At 32.0% G+C, this 22969-nt stretch overlaps 1 protein-coding gene across 1 annotated transcript; it reads left to right on the top strand.

Annotated features, from left to right (window-relative positions):
* Positions 1–986: 986 nt before the first annotated feature.
* On the top strand, positions 987–20024 carry LOC134686851 (DBH-like monooxygenase protein 1 homolog). The gene is made up of 11 exons (XM_063546662.1): positions 987–1398; positions 1990–2136; positions 2437–2616; positions 4017–4100; positions 4631–4801; positions 5483–5585; positions 6219–6385; positions 11403–11591; positions 13014–13073; positions 17605–17850; positions 19821–20024. Exons 1-11 carry the CDS (start codon positions 1090–1092, stop codon positions 19899–19901), a joined length of 1737 nt encoding a protein of 578 aa, XP_063402732.1. The 5' UTR covers positions 987–1089; the 3' UTR covers positions 19902–20024.
* Positions 20025–22969: the final 2945 nt, after the last annotated feature.

Genomic DNA, 22969 nt, shown 5'->3' with positions numbered 1-22969 from the left:
ACTAGGAAAACATGGAAATAACAAAAAAGACTACAATACGTTTATTTGGAATTCCCTGAGCTTGTTTTCCAGAAAATGCAACAATCATAATTCATAATCGAATTTAGAGAGTTTAGTAACAGAGGTTTGAAATTATGCGATACAAATACCTTGTAGTTATAAAACAAGCCTTAAAATACAAAAAACTTAATATGCCTGTCATTTTGCATTTTGTGATAACATCTTTCGGACATTATTACTCAACAAGTCAATTTCCCTGAATGTTACAGAGGAGAATGTACACTAAGGAAATATGAATTCGTAATAAAAACACATGCAACCTGCTAGGAAGATTAGAACAAAAAACACAGAAGAATATAAACGGAAGTTAGAAATCCTTTTGGTCTTTATTGCAAAAAAAAAGACTTTTTGATTTACCAGAACATTCGCAACCTCAATCATAACAGCAAAAACAATATGAAAGTGCATGAAGGAAGATCCACATAGGGTGTGATATGCACCAATGAGAACAGTTATGCTATACGGCCATAAAATTTAGGAGTGAGGTCCCTTTATATAAAATACTTTTCATGACCCACGTACGATAGTAGAGGGGCATCATGTTTTTTGGTCTGTGCGTCCGTTCGTTTGTCCGTCCGTCTGTTCGTTCGTCCATTTGTTACACTTCAGGTTAAAGTTTTTGGTCAAGGTAGTTTTTGATGAAGTTGAAGTCCAATCAACTTGAAACTTAGTATACATGTTCCCTTTGATAAGATCATTCTACTTGTTTTTTACATTAATTTAGAACGATTTCAAACAAAAACAAAATTATGATGCAGATGTACTGTAAAAAATACTGCTTTACATATACAAACAGTTTCTTGTTTATAAAGGTAATTGTTCACATGCTTCGATCTTTATTCTACATTTTGATCTGTTAAGTTATCTCTAAAGATAAAATTGATACTTAAACATTCCATTTGTAACGTAGTAGACAAACGTAACCTTAAACAATCAGAACAATCGTGTGATAAATGTGTGTGACAGTTAGTCACCATAACCCCTTATAAACATCAGATATCGTCTCAAGTTTGCATTTTCTGCAAAGAGATGGCATTGAATGTGTCATATCTATTGTTTCTGTTAGTTGCAATATGTTTTGGAAAACCTAGTCCAGAGGATAAGGTTCCGACAACAACATCAAAACCAACTCCTACCGAGAGTTTTGGTAACGTGTGGAAGTTAGATGTGCAAGGGAACTTCTGGTTATTTTGGAAAACGAATGTGACACACATAACCTTCGAGACACACGTAAAGACTAAAGGATATGTTGGTTTTGGACTATCGTCTAATGGTAAAATGTTTCCCTCAGATATTGTCATCGGATGGGTTGACAGCAATGGAACAACACACTTTAAGGTTTGAGTTTGATAGAATTATAAATTAAATCATAATTCGAAAAGAGAAATAGATACAGAGGATAAGCCAAGGTTAAATTATACGGTTTTGAAATACTAGAATTAGGAACATTTGCATTATTCAGATTTTCAATTTGACAATAAAACTTCAAGGAAATGCATTTTTTTAATAAATTTTGTAATCTGTGTTTTTATAAATAAAAAAATATCGTAGATACCAGATTGTCAATTTTATTCGCAAGAGGAGGGTTTCATCTACAAAAGACTCGTCAGTGACGTCAAAAAAAATTAAACTTTAGACATCGAAAAGAGGCAAAAGAAACCAGAGGGTCAGTTAAACTCATCGAAATTAAACTGACAAAGCCATGCGCTAAGTCTTATTTGGAAAAAAATTATCCTGATTTTTTTTTATTTGAAACGAAATACTCAAAACAGACTCAAATGTTGCCTTGTGAAGAATAATGTGTCTTCAAATTTCTAAAATACGAGCGTTGGACGCTGAAATCAAATTACAACACAAAATAACATGCATGTTAATTGTTAATCAAATAAATATCTAATATAGATTTAATGACAATGAATTAATTTGTAGGATTGTCATACAGAAGGACATTATGCACCGATAATTGATTCTAGTCAGGACTGGTTTTTGTTACTTGGCAAAGAAGATAATTTTGGAACAGTTTTAAAATTTACTAGAAAGTTGGATACTTGTGATAATAACGATTATCTTATAACGGTAATAAGTACCATATGATTTATAGTAATTGAGTCTTTATCAGCTATCATAAAAATAAGTACACCATATCAAATGATTTTGCAGCCCATGAAGTTTATACCCATGCGAGATTTACATATCTACATATTTGCTTATATAACCTATCAGAAAAAAACTCAAAAAATTATTACACTTGACAAATCGTTAAAGAGCATCTTTTTTTCATCAAATAATAATCACGATGTAATCTATGCAATCATGACTGTCCTACCCGTTAGCAATTCTTAGATATTAAAATTCAACTTGCATCCTATACTTCAGGAGAGTACTATCAAAGTAATCTATTCATACCATCCTGATGATCCTGCTTCGTTTAGTTCCTTAACTTGGCATGGTGCAGAAAGACGAGGGGCCAAAAGTTTGATGTTGCTATCATCTGTAAAAGCAAATGAATACATTCCACCCTCTGATGCAGAACAGTTTGATTTGCTTCACAATAATGTAAGAAACGATAACAAACATGCTTAAATTTAGTAGTTATCACTTATATGCATTAATACCTAATACTTTGTTTAAGGCCCGTTGGATACGACCATGCAGTTCTTCATAAGAAAACAAATATTTTATAATTATTTCTTATGCAAGATACTATCAACAGATTTAGTTTACTGGAAAATTACTTCTTGGTCTATTTTTGTTCCTTTTGTGAACGCCAAGAATTTTGAATATGACAATAACGTAACTTTACAAAAAATTATCAGTTTGTACAATTTACCAGACCAGAGTGCAAACAGTTATGATTGTAAACAAAAAAAATACCAGATATACTTTGATGGCAAAGTACTAGTCATGTGTCACAAGTTGAGCAGGATCTGCTTACCCCTCTGAGACAACTGGTATCAAACCGGGGATTTTTATAGGATACATTGTTATCATGAATTGACCGTAACATACTTCGACAAACACGATAACAAAAATGTTTTTGAAGCTTTATAAATTCATAGACAAATATATCTTTACGACAAGACTGTAGAATAAGTTTTAACGTTATATAGAATTTAAAGAGAGACAGAAAGTCCCAAAAGTATAGTCTTACCTAGAAGTCGAAACAAACTGACAATGAAATTGTAAAAACCGAGAAAAAAGAATCAGAAAAATAATAGTACACAGAGCACAATATAGAAAACTAAAGTATAGGGGTGCTCGCATTTGTTTAAGAAGGGTTAGTATATTCTTCTCCAGATGTGACCTTAACGTTTTTAGCATACACGTGCAAGTATGACACCACTGACGAGTATAATTCAAATTTTAGAAAAAAAGACGGAATAGTGGTTTTCATATACTTTCAGTTATACACTTTGTGTTAAAATACAAGATTTTGATTGGTTAATACAAATTGGACAATTGACCCTATCCATTTGCAAATACTCTATTACCATCCAATGAGACGCTTGCTCAAGCGTGCACTCTGATAAATACGGATGATTGTTATGTACAAAACGGCATAGTTCATAACTTTTAATTTCAAATTTAAAAGACTCTGTAATAACAGTCCATTAAGTAAAAAAACTAAATAAAATATATCTGAGAGGTTGATAGAGCAGATTGTAAACCCTCGAAAAGACATTGTCAACGTTTGCCTCGCCTATGCTGATAACCTTTCCAGAGGTAACACTCTGCTCTATCACCTTATCAGCTATGTGTTGTTTTTATAGTGACAAGTGTTATTCACATGACTATTTCACTAAAAGTTTCCCTAAGAAGTTCATCATTTAAACCATTTTTGTGTTAAAATACAAATAAAATGGGAGGGCACACAAGTCCTCGGGTATAACATCAACACCGCCAACAGGTTATAGTTTTGTATATATGAAGATATGATTTTCTTTTGAATATTGTAGTTCCATGTACCAGCAAGGGAGACGACTTATCAATGTAAAGTTTTTAAAGTTCCGCACAAACCCCAGAAGTATCATATGATCAGGGTAGGTACTTTTACTTGTTTCTTTTCAAAATTCATACATGCGTAATGCTATTAATCAAAGTGAGTTTCTCGTTTACAGTTTAGTTAATTTTAAGGTAGTTGAGGATGTTATTTTATCACTCTCCAAAATAGGGCAGCATTCTGCTTTATCCGAGTCGATTCGTCCGTCTCATGAAAGTCTTGTGGCATTTTTACCAGGAACTTCATACCATAGCTACCCGAAGTTTTATATTATTCTTTATGTGAGCACGTTATACAGTGAATTGTATTTTCACATCTATCAATCAAAAACTTTCGTCTTACCGAAAATTTAAAATATCCTTACACATACAGCTATTTATGAAATTAATATGAGATTTGGATGTTTCTAAAACTTAAAATCACTTCTTCCTGAAAATCAATATTATGCTTTAAGTGGATATGTTTACCATATGATGCGTTTGGCATCAGTCGTACATATTGTATATGTGTTTATTATACTAAGTTCCTGCCACTGAATTTGACTATAGTTGATTTATTTCATTATTTCAGTATGAACCCGTAATAACTCCCGGTAATGAAGCATACGTTCATCATATTTTGGTTTATAGCTGTCCGACCGCTACAGATGCAGACGTTGGCAAGGTATATGAATGCTATAGACATCGCCCTCAAAATCTCAAGTGTAGTGATGTGGTGATTGCATGGGCCGTTGGTGGAGTAGTGAGTAAACTTACTGATACATTTTATAGATTAGATCTTGTTAAACGTTAATGTTGAAAACAATGCATACACATTAAAAAATAAAAACACTATCTTAAATAATTTTATTCGTTAGAGAACTTTTCTAGATTGTATAAAGCTCTTCGCGCAGATAGATGCTTATACATACTTAGCCTTCAAATTTTGAATTGAGCGGTCCTGGTGATCGTTACTGAAGAAAGCGTTTTTATCATATTAACTTTGGGAAGCGTTATCCAAACTTAAAGAACATTTTTGTGGGATTCAGTTTAAAGTAAATATATTTACATATTTAAAATCAAAATTTTAGCGCAAGATACATGTGATCTGAACACTGTGCTTATTAAGTTTGAGTAGTGAAGTTGTTTCTACGAAATTTGTTAGCGAGAAACAATATCATTCGATGATAAATTGATAAAGGATTATGCAATTTTCGAAAAGAAAAAAAAAGAAATTTAAATAGTGATTATTCGTAATACATGTATTTATATTTATGTTTTTGTGTTTCGTACTACTTTAATTTGTGGAAAGCTTACTATACTAATGATTTTGCTTGCTTATTTTTGTCTTCTAATATTCAGTCACAGAATTTAAACTATATATCTTATTAATTTTCTTAAATACTTTCTTTGTCTCAATTCAAATTTTGATATATTAACGTAGGCATTTGATTTTCCATCGAACGCTGGATACTCTTTCATGACACCTGGTGACCCACAGTATCTTGTAATGGAGACTCACTTTAATAATCCAACAATGAAGTCGGGTAAGATTCATAAAAAAATCATATTTTTACTTATTGTGTAATAAATCTTTTGTAACTAATTCAGAGAAGCCGCCATTGTTAATGTATGTAATCAGCTTAATACTATACACCTTTGTGCTGGCTTTATAATATATTTATTTGTAGTTACGAATCTGAATCCGAGGCATTTGAATATTCAAATTATAATTTAAAGAAGCAGGTTTGTCGTTAGAATCGTATTGCATTACATTTTGTGTTATGTAATACCTCAACAAAGTTTGTCTTTCGTTACCTTCACAAGGGTTGACTTGGGTAAAGAAATCCTGATTAATAAGAGTTTCTCACTGGGTTTCAAAATGTTCCCTCTTGAACCATATCAGCCTTGTGTTGTTTAATAAATATCATCCCAAATTTTAAACATTATCATGTCATCCTTTCGTTTTGACATCAACTGACCAGATGATTTAGCCTTAATATCATCAACTCATACTTTTGTGTGTGTTTTTTTTCTTTCCATTAGTTGATGTTTCTGAACTTTAATTTTAGTTATATTCTTATTAGGGTACTCTGACATCAAAATCATGCTTCAACTGAACATTGATATGTATGGACGTGCCTCATTTTTTCTTTAATTTCTTTTTATTAAAAATGCAGGTATTGTTGATAGTTCCGGCTTAAGGATTACAGCTACGCACACAATACGTCAGTATGACGCTGGGATTTTGGAAGCAGGTGCTGTTGTTAATAAACTTCAGTTTGTTCCTCCACATGAAAAAGATTTTTTATCACGACATTCATGTAGTCAACAGTGTTTACAAGAGGTAAAACCTTTTTTTTTTTAAGTTGCCATAAGACAGATGACGCCATACTAAAATGCACTTCATTTATTCGTTTCTAAATTGTGCTAATTCTTGCTAATGAATACAAGATTTTACATATCGTCTAACCTGTAAAGTTATCGTCATATGTTTCCGTCTAAAACACACTAGGCCTCAGTGAACTATACTCGGTAACGAATAAAGATCGCCAGAACTCCTTGCATACAATTTAATGAAAATCCCATAAACCTTAACTGATTCCAATTATAGATCATGCATATTTTAAGGGTTTTCTTCTCGAAGAACACTCTGAGGTGCGTTCTATGACAAGGAAAACTTAAAAAATATGCATAATTTGACTTAAATACCGTCAAAAAATATTATCTTTTATAAAGATTTGTAAAATTTAGTATCCTATTTTACAGACAACACTAAAGTGGGATATTCCTTTGGAATGTGTTCAGGTCTTAATACGCACTACGGCTCATTTAGAAGAATGTGAAATAAAACTCACTAATAACCTAGATATAAACCTTTTTAAAAATTATTATCCATACACAATAACAATATTACTGTAACTGTGTGAAGTAAGACAGAAATGTATTGTGACCATCCGATAACGGTGTATGACAAATGCAAGACACATTGTAAGTCATTCATTGTACCACTTAGTTTAGGGAAAAGGGGGAGTTTTTATTGTCTCTTTGTAATGTCATTATTATCGAGGAGAAGTGGTAATTTTTTTAAGAATTTTAATTGAATCGAATGAAAAATTCAGAAAGATTGTCTTTTGAATAGCAATACATTTTATTAACAGATAATCAGGCTATAATTATATACCTTCCGCACCCGACCCTTTTGTGAGTTACGTTATTGTTATTCAATAGAGCATAAGATTATCTTATTACTAGTAGTTGATCATTTGATAGAGTAAAAAGTAAAAATAAATTTTCAAAAGTTAATAACTGACACGAAGACAAATATAAATGTGTGTAGGTCACAGCATCTTTTCCTATTCAGTGTGTATCATGATGAACATGCGTGAAATATTTGCCAAATCAACCTATTCAGTGTGACTCAATGAGATTTTAATATCATTATGATATATTTCTATTCTGAATTACTATATACGTTGAACCACAAACGTCAAAATCATTCAATCGCGTAGTGGTATTTTAAACTATTTTTGAATTCTCATAAATTCTACCTATAACTTTTGGACTAGTTTGAATATCGGTCTATTTCTGTAATTTATTCTTACATACTTTTGATTTTTTAACACTGTACGCTTACATTGCCTATGTAAATTTTAAAACTGTTTGTATGCACATTGAACGACAAATTTATGTGACGTATAAAATTTTCTGACGTCAGACACTCAAATCAATTAATGTGTTCGTAGATAAAAGGTGTTTTTGTGTTCGGTTAAATTGTCCCCTTTTAAAATTGTTATACGATGATGACTGATGTACCCATATTTTGACTATTTTATTAATTGTGACTGTTTATTTAACGCATCATGTAAATATAACGGAATTTGATGAGACTGTTATTAAAGTGAGAGAGTTAGTGCTATAGAACCAGGTTTAATCCACCATTTTCTACATTTGAAAATGCCTGTACCAAGTCAGGAATATGACAGTTCTTGTCCATTCGTTTTTTAAGCGTTTTGTTATTTGATTTTGCCCTGTGATTATGGACTTTCCTAATTGATATTCCTCTGAGTTCAGTATTTTTGTGATTTTACTTTTTACACATTAATATGTTAAATCTTGCTTTTAAGAAAGTCTACATTAAGATTTATTTCATATATAAGATAGTAATTCTTTATTGTCGCGATAGAGAAACAAAACTTCACGTTAAATGTTTCTAAAATTAAAATGCGAACAATGACGGTGACGTTTACACCATCATTGATTGAACTTTAAAAAATAAATTGTCAAATCGGAAACAAAAAACTATCAGAAGAATAAAATTTTGAAGAAAGTTATAGATTGCATTTCTATCAAGGAAAACAATGAGCTCGCACAGATCATTATTGTATGCCTTGGAGCATATATCATTGAAACATGGTATCGGCTGGGTTGATTTTGAAAAAGAATGACCTGTCGTTCTAAAAGAAAATAACTCCATATAGGTATGACACGGGTTATGTTCTTCTCATATATGTTATGATGGTATGATACTGAACCTCTAACGGGTAGGATTGTGCCTGATATGCATATGATGCAATTATAATCTTTCAATCAGTTTAATTTATGTCTGGAGCTGGCATGTCAGTTAACTGCTAGAAGTCTGTTGTTACTTATGTATTTTTGTCATTTGGTTTATTTTTTTTGGTTACATCTTCTGACATCAGACTCGGACTTCTCTTGGACTTAGTTTCAAATGTGCGTATTGTCATGTGTTAACTTTTCTACATTGGCTAGAAGTATAGAGGGCGGGTTGATATCTCATAGATGTGTTCAAAAAGTAAAATCACAAAAATACTGAACTCAGAGGAAAATCAATTCGGAAAGTCCATAATCACGTGGCAAAATCAAATAACAAAACGCATCAAAAACGAATAAACAAGAACTGTCATATTCCTGACTTGGTACAGGCATTTCGCAACCCAGCAGCATTTTTGCGCCTGTCCTAATTCAGGAGCCACTGGCCTTTGTTAGTCTTGTATTATTTTAATTTTAGTTTCTTGTGTACAATTTGGAAATTAGTATGGCGTTCATTATCACTGAACTAGTATACCATATTTGTGTAGGGGCCAGCTGAATGACGCCTCCGGGTGCGGGAATACTACAAGAACTATTACTCAGTGTGTCTATTTATCTAGGACTCAAACGCATATTCATTTATGAAGTATTCTATATAACACAATTTCTGCATTTCTAAACACACTAAAATATTGCCGTAAAGAATTTTGTGCAATTTTCAAAATTGGAATTTTGGTTATTATTGCCAATAACACAGCTCTCCATATCAGTCTTATTGGTGTAGCATTGAAGTTAACTACTATATGTTACAGTGCAGCCTTTGAACATGAGCAAAACCAATCCCCTAAAGTAAGCTATAAAAGGTCGCGTAATGACCAATGTAAAACAAATAATAATATAAAACTAACTGCCTGGTGTCATTGTTAGTTTTATATTGTGGCTTTTACGGATTTATAAATGTCTTGATAAAGATAAAGAGCCTTTATTACCATGAATAGAAATTCTTTATCTTATCTCTGACTGTATATATTATCACTCAGTCTCTATAAATAAATTCGTTGTTTTATCCCTAAGCCTGTATTAGTATTTCAACACTGCTATTACATATGCATATACGATTTCACAGACCTCAACCCAAACATTTAATTATTCTTTCAGAGTTGTCTTCATATCGCGTAAAGAAATTATAGCATCTGTTATTTGCATTTTCACATCTCAACGATTCTAACATTGTGAATGTTTATCTTTAATTTATTTGCTATTCAATTTAATTTGTTTTTTGACGGCGACAAATTATAGTTTGCTACGATATTTTACCATTAAGGGAGCACCGCTTAAGTTCAAGATAAAAGAGGGATGGCGTTTTGTCTTTAGACAAAAATGTTATGTTCTTTTTTCAGCGCAAAGTGTGAACATGTATTTTGTCGTTTTACGACGCTATCAATCAAATTGTTTGTTTTTAAAAAAAAAAAAAATTTCAAAAATATAAGGTATGGGGAAAATCTACATTCATAACATTTTTCTGTCTTCTTTTTGACCGCAATATTTTTTCATCAAATTGTGGATCAGAATCCTTTTTTGTTGTTGGAAATAACCATAATCTCGCCCAATTAATTTGAACGTTAACTACTTTGAGTACTGGGTAGTAAAGTAATGGATTAATGATGATTTTATTTTTTCTATTTCTATCAAAAATAGGGACAGTTTTGAAAACACCTTATATTTCCTTTTTGTTATGTTTGTTCAATGAAAGTTAAAACACTTTTATAGTCAGGTCCAGAAAGAATTAAATACTAGCTCAACGTAATAAAGTTTATAAAAAGGTACATGTATAGGCGTTTAATGAAATTTTTCCAGGCAACAGGCAATAATTGATTTTACTCTTTTAAAGGCAGATAGGTTACAAATGAGCAGTCAAGCAGTAATTGAAAGGGTTATTCCGGTTACAACACAGGACATAGAATATTCTAGTGTTCCAATAGTATTGATCAGATAAAATATAACTATGCACTTATCTATATACTTGTAAGTCATTTTGAAGTTAATTCCTGATCATTTCAGGATGTACTTAGGTGATCTGAGGTAAAATAAATAAATCAAGAATTAAAAATTAATACTTTAAGCTGGAAGAGTGTTAGTTAAGGATCACAATAAGCTAAAAATAGTGATAGGTCATGGAGCCCCTTTTCCAGATATTTGTTTACAAATATGGCGGGAAAAAGGCTGCCTCAGACTTTAACCTTTTATTTTCATTGGTAATATTTAGGTCTAAAATCAAAAGAAAGAAAATCAAGAATCTGCCTTAATTTTGTCTAATTACCAATTATAAACTATTTAAAAGTCTTATGTTAAAAGATAAATATGTGTTATGGGACAAAATATTTAAACTTGTATCTTTTGGAAAATACTGAAGAGTCCACACATTTGACTCTTATTCTAAAACCTCACCGAAGTACATCCTCAATCAATTACTATTGGTGATTAAATAAATTACTGCGTTTAGTATTATATGAATTTTGTTATTGCATAGGCAAGCATGTTAGCTAGCTATAAAACCAGGTTCAATCCACCATTTTCTACATTAGAAAATGCCTGTACCAAGTCAGGAATATGACAGTTGTTATCCATTCGTTTGATGTGTTTGGACTTTTGATTTTGCCTTTTGATTTTTGATTTTCCTTTTTGAATTTTCCTCGGAGTTCGGTATTTTTGTGTTTTTACTTTTTACTATGATACATTTACTTTAATTTTCTCAATTATATCATTTGAATAATTTTTTGAAAGAGGAAATTCACATACTTATGTTTTAGGCTTTGGTGACAAAACAAAACAGTATGAAAGCTTTTGCAACACTTCTTCATTCCCATTTACTTGGAACAAGTATTATTGCTCGTCATATTCGTGGTGACGTAGAATTAGAACCTTTGGCACAAGACCTTTCTTATGACTTTGACTACCAAGATACTAGAATGTTTCCAAAAGAGAGAGAAATTAAATATGTAAGTACTCAATATTTGATTCTAATGCAATTTGGATGTAACAATTGTTTTCATTGGCTAAAAGTTGCCGTCAAATCCACAGTTGACCAGGCGTAACTAAGGAGGAGCCCGCCATTTCGAATTGATTGAGTCAACAAATGTTCGATTACTACTATATAATCGAGAATAAAACAATAACTACCTCTAATTCGCCGTTTTAATGTAATTTTATCCGAATTTGAAGCGTACAAGTAACGTAATAACCGCCAGTTTGTAAGTTTTCATTTGTATGACGTCACGTTTAGCCATGATGTCTTTGTGCCAAAATCATTCGTGAAGTTTCGCGGATTTTTTTCTTTTTGTCAAATTTATACATTTGTTCAAGTGTTATCGGGTTTTTTTCTTTTTGTAATGCATAAGAATCGGAATAACAGTACTGTAGTTGAAGAGTTGCCACCGTCAATTTTGATTTGACGGTCTCAAATCTCCGTTTTACTGTCTCCGCTACGCGTCGCCAGTAAAACTGCATTTGCGACCGTCAAATCTACAATTGACGGTGGCAATTCTTCAACTACAGTACTGTTATTCCTTAAATCTTGGCGCATGTTGTGTGAAAAGATCAATTTAACTATACTCAATATTAGAATATTATAGTTTATCTAAAATTACACGTTACAGCCATGTTAAAATGAACATTAATCATTTTTTACTGTTAAATTTCTTTTCTTGTTTGTGTTGATCAAGCATACATGAACGTACGAGTGTGAAACGTCGTGTCAGCATTTAGGGAAAAGTGTATATGTGACTAATTCAGACAAATGTAGCTATGACTATGAGAACATTTAAGTAAAAAATAAATGCATTCGGTAAGTAAAGGCAACAGTTGTATATCAGTGTTCAAAAGTCATAAATGGATTTAGAAAAAACAAATCTTGGTTACAAACCAGAACCAAAGGACACAAAAAACCAGGATCACCATGGTGCAACAAAAATTAACGTAACACACACAAAAAATGAACTATTTGATAACAACTGCCATATTCCTAACTTGGTAACGGAGTGGTTAATCTTCATTTATGTTATTGTTTCCTAACCATAAAAATATGTATAGTATGTATGTATTTCTGTACCGTTTTAAATTTATAAATGAATTGACTGTACTCTATCCTCCAAATCATTGCTCATAAAACTAGTTTAGACCAGACACATTGATACTGAATAATTTCTTTTATCACATATTCAGCATCGCGTTATGATATTATCATAGTTTTGTAAATACGAACATATTTTTGAGATAAAAAAGAGATAAAAAGAAAATATGAAGTAGCAATATATATATTCAAATGATTGGCATCTGTTTACGTGCGACAAATTTAGCAACCCAGACAATCTTAATATATAGTGTTTTACTTTTTTCCAATAGATCTTGTTTTATTTTTTCAGGGCGATAGATTAATCATTGACTGCCATTACGATTCAACAGAAAGAACTAAACCGACATTGGTAATATATGTTTATCCTTACTATAACTAGCTATATGGGTGGGGCAGATATACATAGGTTAATGCGTGATATACATGCACGAGACATTGCTGTGGAAATAAAAAACAACCCTCCCCCATTATTGTTTACTGATATTTGGTTTTAAATGTCGGCAAAAAAAATCAACATGTAGCGACATGAATAACTTTAATCCAAACGCAAAGCTATCATGAACTCTACGAAAAGGGTAAGAGTATAAATATTAATATTTTATGGTCAAGGTCTATTGTTATCTCTATTTTTAAAAATTCGGTTATCATGGTTATAGAAATATGTTTTGAATTAAGTATTTTCTTCTTCTTGTATATATTCCATCGTACATTCTTTTATGTCGGTTTTGATTATCTACTAACCAAAATATAAGCTAGAGAAAAGTAAAATCACAAAAATACTGAACTCAGAGAAAAATCAATAAGAAAGTCCATAATACATGACAAAATCAAATAACAAAACGAATCAAAAACCAATGGACAAGAACTGTCATATTCCTGACTTGGTACAGGCATTTTCAAATGTAGAAAATGGTGGATTAAACCTGGTTCAATAGCGCTAACCCTCTCACTTCAATAACAGTCTCATCAAATTCCGTTATATTTACATGATGCGTTAAATAAACAGTCACAATTAATAAAATAGTCAAAATATGGGTACATCAGTCATCATCATATAACAATTTTAAAAGGGGACAATTTAGCCGAACACAAAAAACATCTTTTATCTACGAACACATTAATTGATTTGAGTGTCTGACGTAAGAAAATTTTATACGTCACATAAAGGAGTAGGTTCAGTAAGACCCCCTTTTGGCCCCAAAATATAGCCGTTTTACAAAACTGTTAAAATGTAAACTTTTAGTTATTTATTGGATAGTAGACTGGTTCTGCTACATAAATATGGGCTGTTTTTGACATTACAATGCACATATATTGGGTACTAGCACCATTAAATCATGCTAAATTACTGAAATCTTAACAATTCCAGCATTTTACTTAAATTTAAGACGGTTTCCGTGTAAAACGAAAGTGGCCGCATCCGTGTTCATCCAAAATATTGAAATGGAAGTTGTATTTGATGATAATACATAACATTTATAAAGATTGAGGATGAACACAGATGCGGCCACTTTCGTTTTTGACAAAAAAAAACATCTGAAAAGTGACATTTTTTCGCATATTTGGTAGATTTTTCATTTTTGAGCTTGAATCAGATCGTTTTTAATGACTTAATAAGTTAAAATCTTTCACATTAATTAATTGAATCATATGAAATAGACACTTAAGTGTTTAAAAAGTGGTAAAAATCTTTCGTCAGATGAAACTGAAACTTGAGGCCAAATCGGTCCTTACCGGACCTACTCCTTTGTCGTGACTACAAGGAGCCGGTGTCGCTCACCATATATTTTTTATTTACAATTGGTGCATGAAATAATGCAACCGTTCTACTTTTTTGCTTTATGCTTTAGGTTAAGAGACATAAGTCAATAAATGCATTTCCCCCCTATATTCTATTTTCTACCATTTTTGACATGATGGTTGGCAGGCAGGGTTATCGGACACTTTTTTTAACAAGCAACCTTATGATAAATGTGGCCAAGCTTATTTAAATTTGTCTCAGTTGTCTCTGGAAAAGACTTGCAAAAGACTAAAAAAATATCAAGAAAAAATATTAAATTTGACTTTAAAGGGCAATAAATCCCGTTGGACCATTTTGATCATGTTGACCTTTTTGTAGATCTTACTTTGTGAACATTATTGCTGCGTATAGCTAGTTTATCTCTTTCTTTAATAATATTGAAGATAAAACCAAAAACTGCAAAATTAATTAAAAGTACATATTCAGGTGTAGCAACCCTACAAAGGCTTGTCTGATACACCTGAAAATTTCAGGACAGATAAATCTCAACCTGATGAACATTTTGACTCATGTAAAATTTGTCCTAAATGCTTTAAATTCAGAGATATATGTGAAAAGCTCCATTAATCTCTACGTTCTATTTTTAGTCATATCGGCCATGCTGGTTGACAAGCAGGGTCATCGGATACATACAATATGTAAACTAGATACCAAAATATTGATTGTGATAAAGTTTGATTTAATTTCTCTCAGTAGTATCAGAGAAGAAGTGATACGAGAAGCTCAAATATTTTCTCTTGAGATGAATTATATAAAGTGTGCTTCATCATGCTTTCAAATTATAATATAAATAAGAAGATGTGGTATGGTTGCCAATGAGACAACTTCCCACAAAAAGACCAAAATGACACAAACATTAACAACTATAGGTCACCGTACGGCCTTCAACAATTAGCAAAATCCATACCGCATAGTCAGCTATAAAAGGTCCCGATACGACAATGTAAAACAATTCAAACGAGAAAATATAAGGCCATTTTGTGTAATAACATTTGAATGAATCAGACGTGTATTTCAAATAATGTCTCTTGACTAATGCTCGATACCAAATTTTTGGAAATCCATAACATAACTAAAGTATAGATTACGTTATATGAAAAGTATGATTTTCTAGTTCACTAAGCTCTAAGAATATAAATTATTAAAAAAAGAAACGACACGAGCAGCCTTTAATATTAATAACTATCAAAATACTTCAAACTTATATAAAGTCCTTCACTATGAATTCAGGCAAGCAAACTGCCGATCCCATCATATACTAGCTCAATCAAGATCTACAGTATCTACAAAAGGGGTAAAATATATACTTGTCACCATTGTTCCCTTGTCCCCATCTAATGGTGTTTATATATCTCAACTTGTACGATTCGCTCGTGTATGTAACAATGTTTTAGATTTTAACGAGAGAAATTTATGTATTACTGAAAAATTAGTACACCAGGGTTTTCGATATCACAAACATTATGAAAACATTTGCTAAATTTTATCATCGGTATAAGGACATCATTCATAAATATAGCTCAACATGCAGACTTCTTATACGTTCAGGTATTTCACATCCAATTTTTTATGGAAATATTCTTTATAAAGCACAAAGGTGTCAGTATTCACCTCAGAAACTTAACAAAACCTTTGAATAGACTTATTAAGAAGGGATATAATTACGATACTGTTGTCAAGTCATTGAAGATTGCATATTTTGGCGTTAATATTGAGTCACTGATAGGGTTTTTGCGTCGGAACTAAACACATTTATTCTAAAAACAGTTGTTGGCATGACACGGGTTATGTTCTTCTCATATATGTTATGATGGTATGATACTAAACCCCTAACGGGAAGGATTGTGCCTGATGTTCATATGATGAAATCATAATCTTTCAGTCAGTTTAATTGAAGTCTGGAGCTGGCATGTCAGTTAACTGCTAGTAGTCTGTTGTTATTTATGTATTATTGTCATTTTGTTTATTTTCTTTGGTTACATCTTCTGACATCAGACTCGGACTTCTCTCGAACTGAATTTGAATGTGTGTATTGTTATGCGTTTATTTTTCTACATTGGTTAGAGGTATAGGGGGAGGGTTGAGATCTCACAAGCATGTTTAACCTCGCCGCATTTTTGCGCCTGTCCCAAGTCAGGAGCCTCTGGCCTTTGTTAGTCTTGTATTATTTTAATTTTAGTTTCTTGTGTACAATTTGGAAATTAGTATGGCGTTCATTATCAATGAACTAGTATTTATTTTTTAGGGGCCAGCTGAAAGACGCCTCCCGGTGCGGGAATTTCTCGCTACATTGAAGACCTGTTGGTGACCTTTTGTTGTTGTTTTTTTTATTTGGTCGGGTTGTTGTCTCTTTGACACATTCCCCATTTCCATTCTCAATTTTATTATTGTCATTTTGTTATTTTCTTTGGTAACATCTTCTGACATCAGACTCGGACTTCTCTTGAACTGAATTTTAATGTGCGTATTGTTATGCGTTTACTTTTCTACATTGGTTAGAGGTTTAGGAGGGAGTTGAGATCTCACAAACATGTTTAACACCGCTGCATTTTTGCGCCTGGTCCAAGTCAGGAGCCTCTGGCCTTTGTTAGTCTTGTATTATTTTAATTTTAGTTTCTTTTGTACCATTTGGAAATTATTATAGCGTTCATTATCACTGAACTAGTATACCATATTTGTTTAGGGGCCAGCTGAAGGACGCCTCCGGGTGCTGGAATTTCTCGCTATATTGAAGACCTGTTGGTGACCTTCTGCTGTTGTTTTTTTTTAATTGGTCGGGTTGTTGTCTCTTTGACACATTCCCCATTTCCATTCTCAATTTTATACTAATATAACCATATGAACAATAATCAAATGGTTGGTAATCATAACGATCTGCTGCTACGTTGATTAACGTAGACAAACTTCGTATAAATTAACTTTCTAAAACAAACCCCTTAGATAATACTTAATCATGCTTTTGACGAATCTGTTTTGTTTGATTTCTTCTCTGGTCCATTGTTTGACTATCTCTTTTACATGGGTAGTTTATATTGGTCATTGTCAATTTGTATATAAAAGTTTAAAAGTTTCTTTTCAGGGAGGATTGTCAACTGCGGAAGAAATGTGTTTAGCATTTATCTATTACTATCCAAAAACTAAAATAAGCAAGTGTCAAAGTATGCCTTTGTATGATCAAATCGGTTCAAACCCTGGTCATAATGTTGATACGATGTATAGTTGGAACTGGCAGAACCAAGATGTTAAGAACAAATTCCAAGATGTTATGAATAAGACAAATGTTTACCATAAATGTGACAGTCACTTGCATCCAGGAAACCCACATGTATGTATATATTGTTTTGTATGTAAAATTACTTCGATAATATCAAAGTAAAAAACCTCTTACCAATAACAACAATTGATTACTAAACGCAAATAAGACTGTTTGAAATAACCGGTATAATTTGGTTGATATGACAACTAGAAATTTAAGTGTAAGTGTTGCTTTCAGTAACTGCATGTTGTCAACGAAACGGTTGGTTTTGTGTCATAATTTGTGTATATGGCCACAGAGGGCAATAATTGTTTCTGTTAGTTCTTTATCACTTTTTGTCTCAATAAACACCATGCCAGTTAGGTTAATCTTTTGTGTATGCAATGTATAGTACTAGTCTAAAAATATCTCCAAATTTCAGAACGATTGAAGTTTACAAATTTAGCCAATACACATCCTTAACCCTATGGACAAGTCAAGAGATGTTCCGAAAACTGTAAATATGCCCTTTTTGCACTTGACCTAATCACTCTTTCCATATCAAGATCAGTTAAAATGCAACATCCAAAAGTTTATTTCACCTCTCTTCTTGAATTTCCACCATCCAAAGAAAGAAATGAAAGAGGAAGGGAAAGAAAAAAATCAAGAAAAAATAAACACTCGAATTCAAAGAAACTATATGGACAACGAAAAGTTGGGCCATTAATTGTTGACTTTGGCCTATTGCGTCATTGTGCAAAAAAGGTTTTTCAAAAGAACCAGGACCAAAATAAAAACGAATTAGCTATATACCATATATTTCCTATATTTGCTTAAACGACGCCTTTTCGTCCAATCACTCCATCTACAGACCACTAAGCGCAGTATTGATACAAAAACTGTGTTGTTGTTTAAAAATTCCATTTTAAACGTCTGTTTGTACTATTTGAGCCTAATGCTAAGTTATTGCTTTACTGCCGTATACAACGTATATTCGTTTTGTCATAGTTCCATTTAAGAAAAGCTTAGTATATTTTGTATCAATGAAATTGTTTTTATATAATAAGTACATGTATAAATGTTTATATGGGGACGAAGTACCCTATAACAGTAGATAATTCAATAAAAAAAAAAGAAAATCGGGAAAATTTCTTTTTCATTGTTCTAAAATGAACCCAAAATCGTTCAATTATTTTTTTGTCGTGTTTTTGAATTTCCGGATCGGCGCAGAAATCTACTTCCGTTTCCGGTCTTGTTTACATGAGACTTTGAATAACATATATATTTATCAGTCTAGGAAAGGAACTAATACTAATTCATTTTTAAAAAAAATGTTTGTTATCAAACAAATGTAACCTGATGACAGCGTTTTTTTGTTTACATTCAATATGACGTCATAAATTAAATAACGTCACAACTAGATTCCCTAACAACAGAAACAAAATCGGAAACGTTACGGTATTTCCGTTTCTCTTTTTAACATTGTTAATTTAAAAAAAATCATAGACTTCGTCCCCATTCACAGGTAATTCCTGCCTCATATTACTACTTAAGCCTGAACCTTAAAATGGACCATAATTGGCTAGGTGTCAAATTCATCGTTTCGACTCAAATCTCATATTCTATTTATAGCATACGAAAAATTCTATTCACATAACAATAAATTAAAAAAAAAAAAAAAAAGATATAATGCACGGACCCATTATTATGTATCAACATTTCATTCTTTTTGTACACACTTTTGCATTTCATTAACTAATGAACTAATTTACGTAGAAAAGAGAATATTTATTTCATCTCCTTTCTTATAAATTTTTTAAACCAAAAAATCAAAAACTTATTTCAACTTTTTTTCTCAACTTCGTTGCCAATGTCTCCTTTTTTTAAAAAGTTTTAACAAATATATAGGCGAGATTTGTGTATACTTGAAATTGATTCCAAGACTTAATTCTAATTTTATGGTGTATTAATTTATGTGTGTTTGTTCATTTGATATTTTATTTATCTTCCTTATTTTATAGTTTATCATTATTAACGTTATCAGAACATTTTTTCTTCAGTATCAACAGCATGTTTTCCGTGATCCAGAACCTCGAGTTAAATACACACCACCTCCTAGACAGTGCCCGGGGAGTCAGTAAAAGAGCATAGTAATTTTTAATATGTTTCTTGCAAATATGCAATACTAGTATTATCCTTTTATGTATTGATTTAAAACATAAGATTCTTTTCTCGAATTGTAATAAAATGAATTAAAATTCAAATGTCTTATTCCTATTTATTTACGATCACATTTGTGAAAGGATGGAAAATGTTTTGTATTGACGTCAATCTTTCTTATTTAACTTTCCTTACTATTGGTTTGCGTCTGAGGTATGAACAACACTGAAAGTCTGAGGTTGAAGGTATTTGTATCCTTTCACAACTACATTTTTTTTTTGTCATGTGATTATAGACTTTCCGGATTGATTTTCCTCTAAATTCAGTATTTTTGTGATTTTACTTTTTACAACTGAAAGTCAGGACTGGGAGAACAAAAAAGCAGCGTACTGTATCGTAATAAAACAATGTTAAATTATGGAACAAAAAGCCTATCTTAATTTTGTAATTATACGGTGGCATCTGAATAATGTAAACAAAAGGTCGACCAAGAAAGTTAACTCATTAAGCAGATCAAGAAGACTAGAAACTTGTGTACAAAAGCTGACAAAACATCAGAGGAGAACCAATTAAGTGTTTTACTACTTTTCAAGTCACAGCTGTCCATTCGTTTTTGATGCGTTTTGTTTTTTGATTTTGCCATGTGATTATGGACTTTCCAAATTGATTTTCCTCTGAGTTCAGTATTTTTGTGATTTTACTTTTTTCTGTATAAAGACACGATGTTTTTTAAATATTACTCACTATTTATTACTTAATACAATGCCATACATAATAGACGGCACATTCTTGCATATTTTGCTACACTTAATACACATTAAAAATACCAAATAAATCGTATATTAAAAGTAATTGTTTATTGATTTGTTAAGAATTTATGTCTGTTTGTTTTGTTCACAAATCGTTGTTAATATAAAGGAATTTTATGCTACTGTCATACAAGTAAGAGGTTTAGCTAGCTATAAACCCGGGAAAATTCACTATTTTCTACTAACGAAATACCTGTATCAAGTTAGGAGCATAACAGTTGTTTGATGTGTTGAGCTTTTGATTTTGTCATTTGAATAGGGACTTTGAGTTTTGAATGTTCTTCGGAGTTCAGTATTTTTGTAATTTTACATTCTGATATACTAAGTCTTACGAAGAAATTCAAGTTATCAAACTATATTTGTTACTTAAACACACAAAATTGGAGAAAATCCCAACATCGATGCATTTAAATAAAGCGTAATACAGCATATAAATTTGAAACACTAAGAGGTGATGTCTTTATCCAAGTTCATAATGACATCATAACAGTGGACAAACCGGCTGGGTTAATATGCATAAACCACTTTAGTAAAGATATCCAATCACAGCTCTTATTTCTTAAATGACGTATAGAAAAATCCGCCTGTTCGAAACAAATCTGTCTATTCATGCGAACCCCATTTACAAGTCATATTGAACGTCCCCATGAAAGCATATGGTCCAAGCCTCTAAACTGATACAGCCATCTTCGTTTTTGGAAAATGATAGTTAGAGGAGAACAATCAGAGGAAGTAGCACTATGTTGTTAAGCAAAGCACAGACAAAGGGCCGTTACTCTTTCGTTGTCATACAAACAACCATCCTGATACAGTCATATCTTTGTTTGACTATTCGACTGTTTACTATTCACATCCACAAACACGCATAGAAAATATGATTATCTCTAAAAAGATCTTCAAAACCTAGAAGTATTGGCTGAACACTAAGGAATGAGGTTCCATAGTAATGTTAAATGTTGAGCATAAAAACAAGAGCCAAAAAATCAACTGTTTAATAGATAAATTATGCAAATTGGGTTTATTCATTGTTGAAGGTCGTACGGTGACCTATAGTTATAAATTTCTGGGTCATTTGGTCTCGTGTTGGCAATTAGACAACATTTTAACGTTTTTATACTGGGGATTCATTTATTTTCGTGGATATCAATTTTCGTGGAATGCCGAAAACTTACTTATTCGTAGGTTTTTGATTACGTCTGGCGTACTAAATTATAATCCTGCTTGGTACCTTTGATAAATATTTACACCACTGGATCGATGCCACTGCTGGTGGACGTTTCGTCCTTGAGGGTATCACCAGCCCAGTAGTCAACACTTCGGTGTTGAAATGAATATCAATAATGTGGTCATTTTTAAAAAATTTCTGTTTACCAAACTTTGAAATTTTCGAAAAACTAAGGATTTTCTTATTCCAGGCATACCTTTTATAGCCGACTATGCGGTATGGGCTTTGCTCATTGTTGAAGGCCGTACGGTGACCTATAGTTGTTAATGCTTGTGTTATTTTGTTCTTTTGTGGATAGTTGTCTCATTGGCAATCATACCACATCTTCTTTTTTATATATATTACCTTAGCCGTATTTGGAACAACTTTTTGGAATTTTAGATCCTCAATGCTCTTTAACTTTGTACTTGTTTGGCTTTATAAATTTTTTGATATGAGCATCACTGATGAGTCTTATGTAGACGAAACGCGTGTCTGGCGTACTAAATTATAATCCTGGTACCTTTGATAACTATTTACACAACTGGGTCGAAGCCACTACTGGTGGACGTTTCGTCCCCGGTGGTATCACCAGCTCCAAGGACCATTGCTCTGCACAAAATCATCAGACTGGAACAAATTTGAACTTGATCTGTAACTGGTCATGATACAAATACATTCCGATTACCAAGTCAACATATTCAAGCATGACAAATAAAGGTGGAAAACTGAGTATTTTAAAGATTTATTTTTTAAGTTCAAGGACCGTATCAAAATTCGAACTTGAGTTGTAACTTGTCATGATAAAACAATACACCAAATGTCAAAATCAATATCATCAAGCAATTAGAAAAAAGTGTGGAAAAATGATGGCCGCATTGATGGATGGACATATGGAGTGCAAACCTAAAGTCCCATCAAATTCATCAGTAGGGAACAAAAATAAAATCTGTTATTTTGTTAACGTTTTTTGGGTCGTTTTTATTCTTGTCTGTGGTGTTGTCAATTTTTCGGAAATTGTTATTATTGGTTCCTC

The sequence above is a fragment of the Mytilus trossulus genome, chromosome 10 (genome assembly GCF_036588685.1).
Source record: "Mytilus trossulus isolate FHL-02 chromosome 10, PNRI_Mtr1.1.1.hap1, whole genome shotgun sequence".
Lineage (NCBI taxonomy): Eukaryota > Metazoa > Mollusca > Bivalvia > Mytilida > Mytilidae > Mytilus > Mytilus trossulus.
Note: the sequence above shows the minus strand (reverse complement) of the source record. Positions and strands in the feature narration are given on the sequence as shown.

Coding starts and splice junctions, on each gene's coding strand:
- LOC134686851 (XM_063546662.1), top strand. CDS start 1,090: ATGGCATTGAATGTGTCATATCTATTGTTTCTGTTAGTTGCAATATGT. Junction 6,386..11,402: donor GTCAACAGTGTTTACAAGAG/GTAAAACCTTTT, acceptor CTTATGTTTTAG/GCTTTGGTGACAAAACAAAA. Junction 13,074..17,604: donor AAAGAACTAAACCGACATTG/GTAATATATGTT, acceptor GTTTCTTTTCAG/GGAGGATTGTCAACTGCGGA.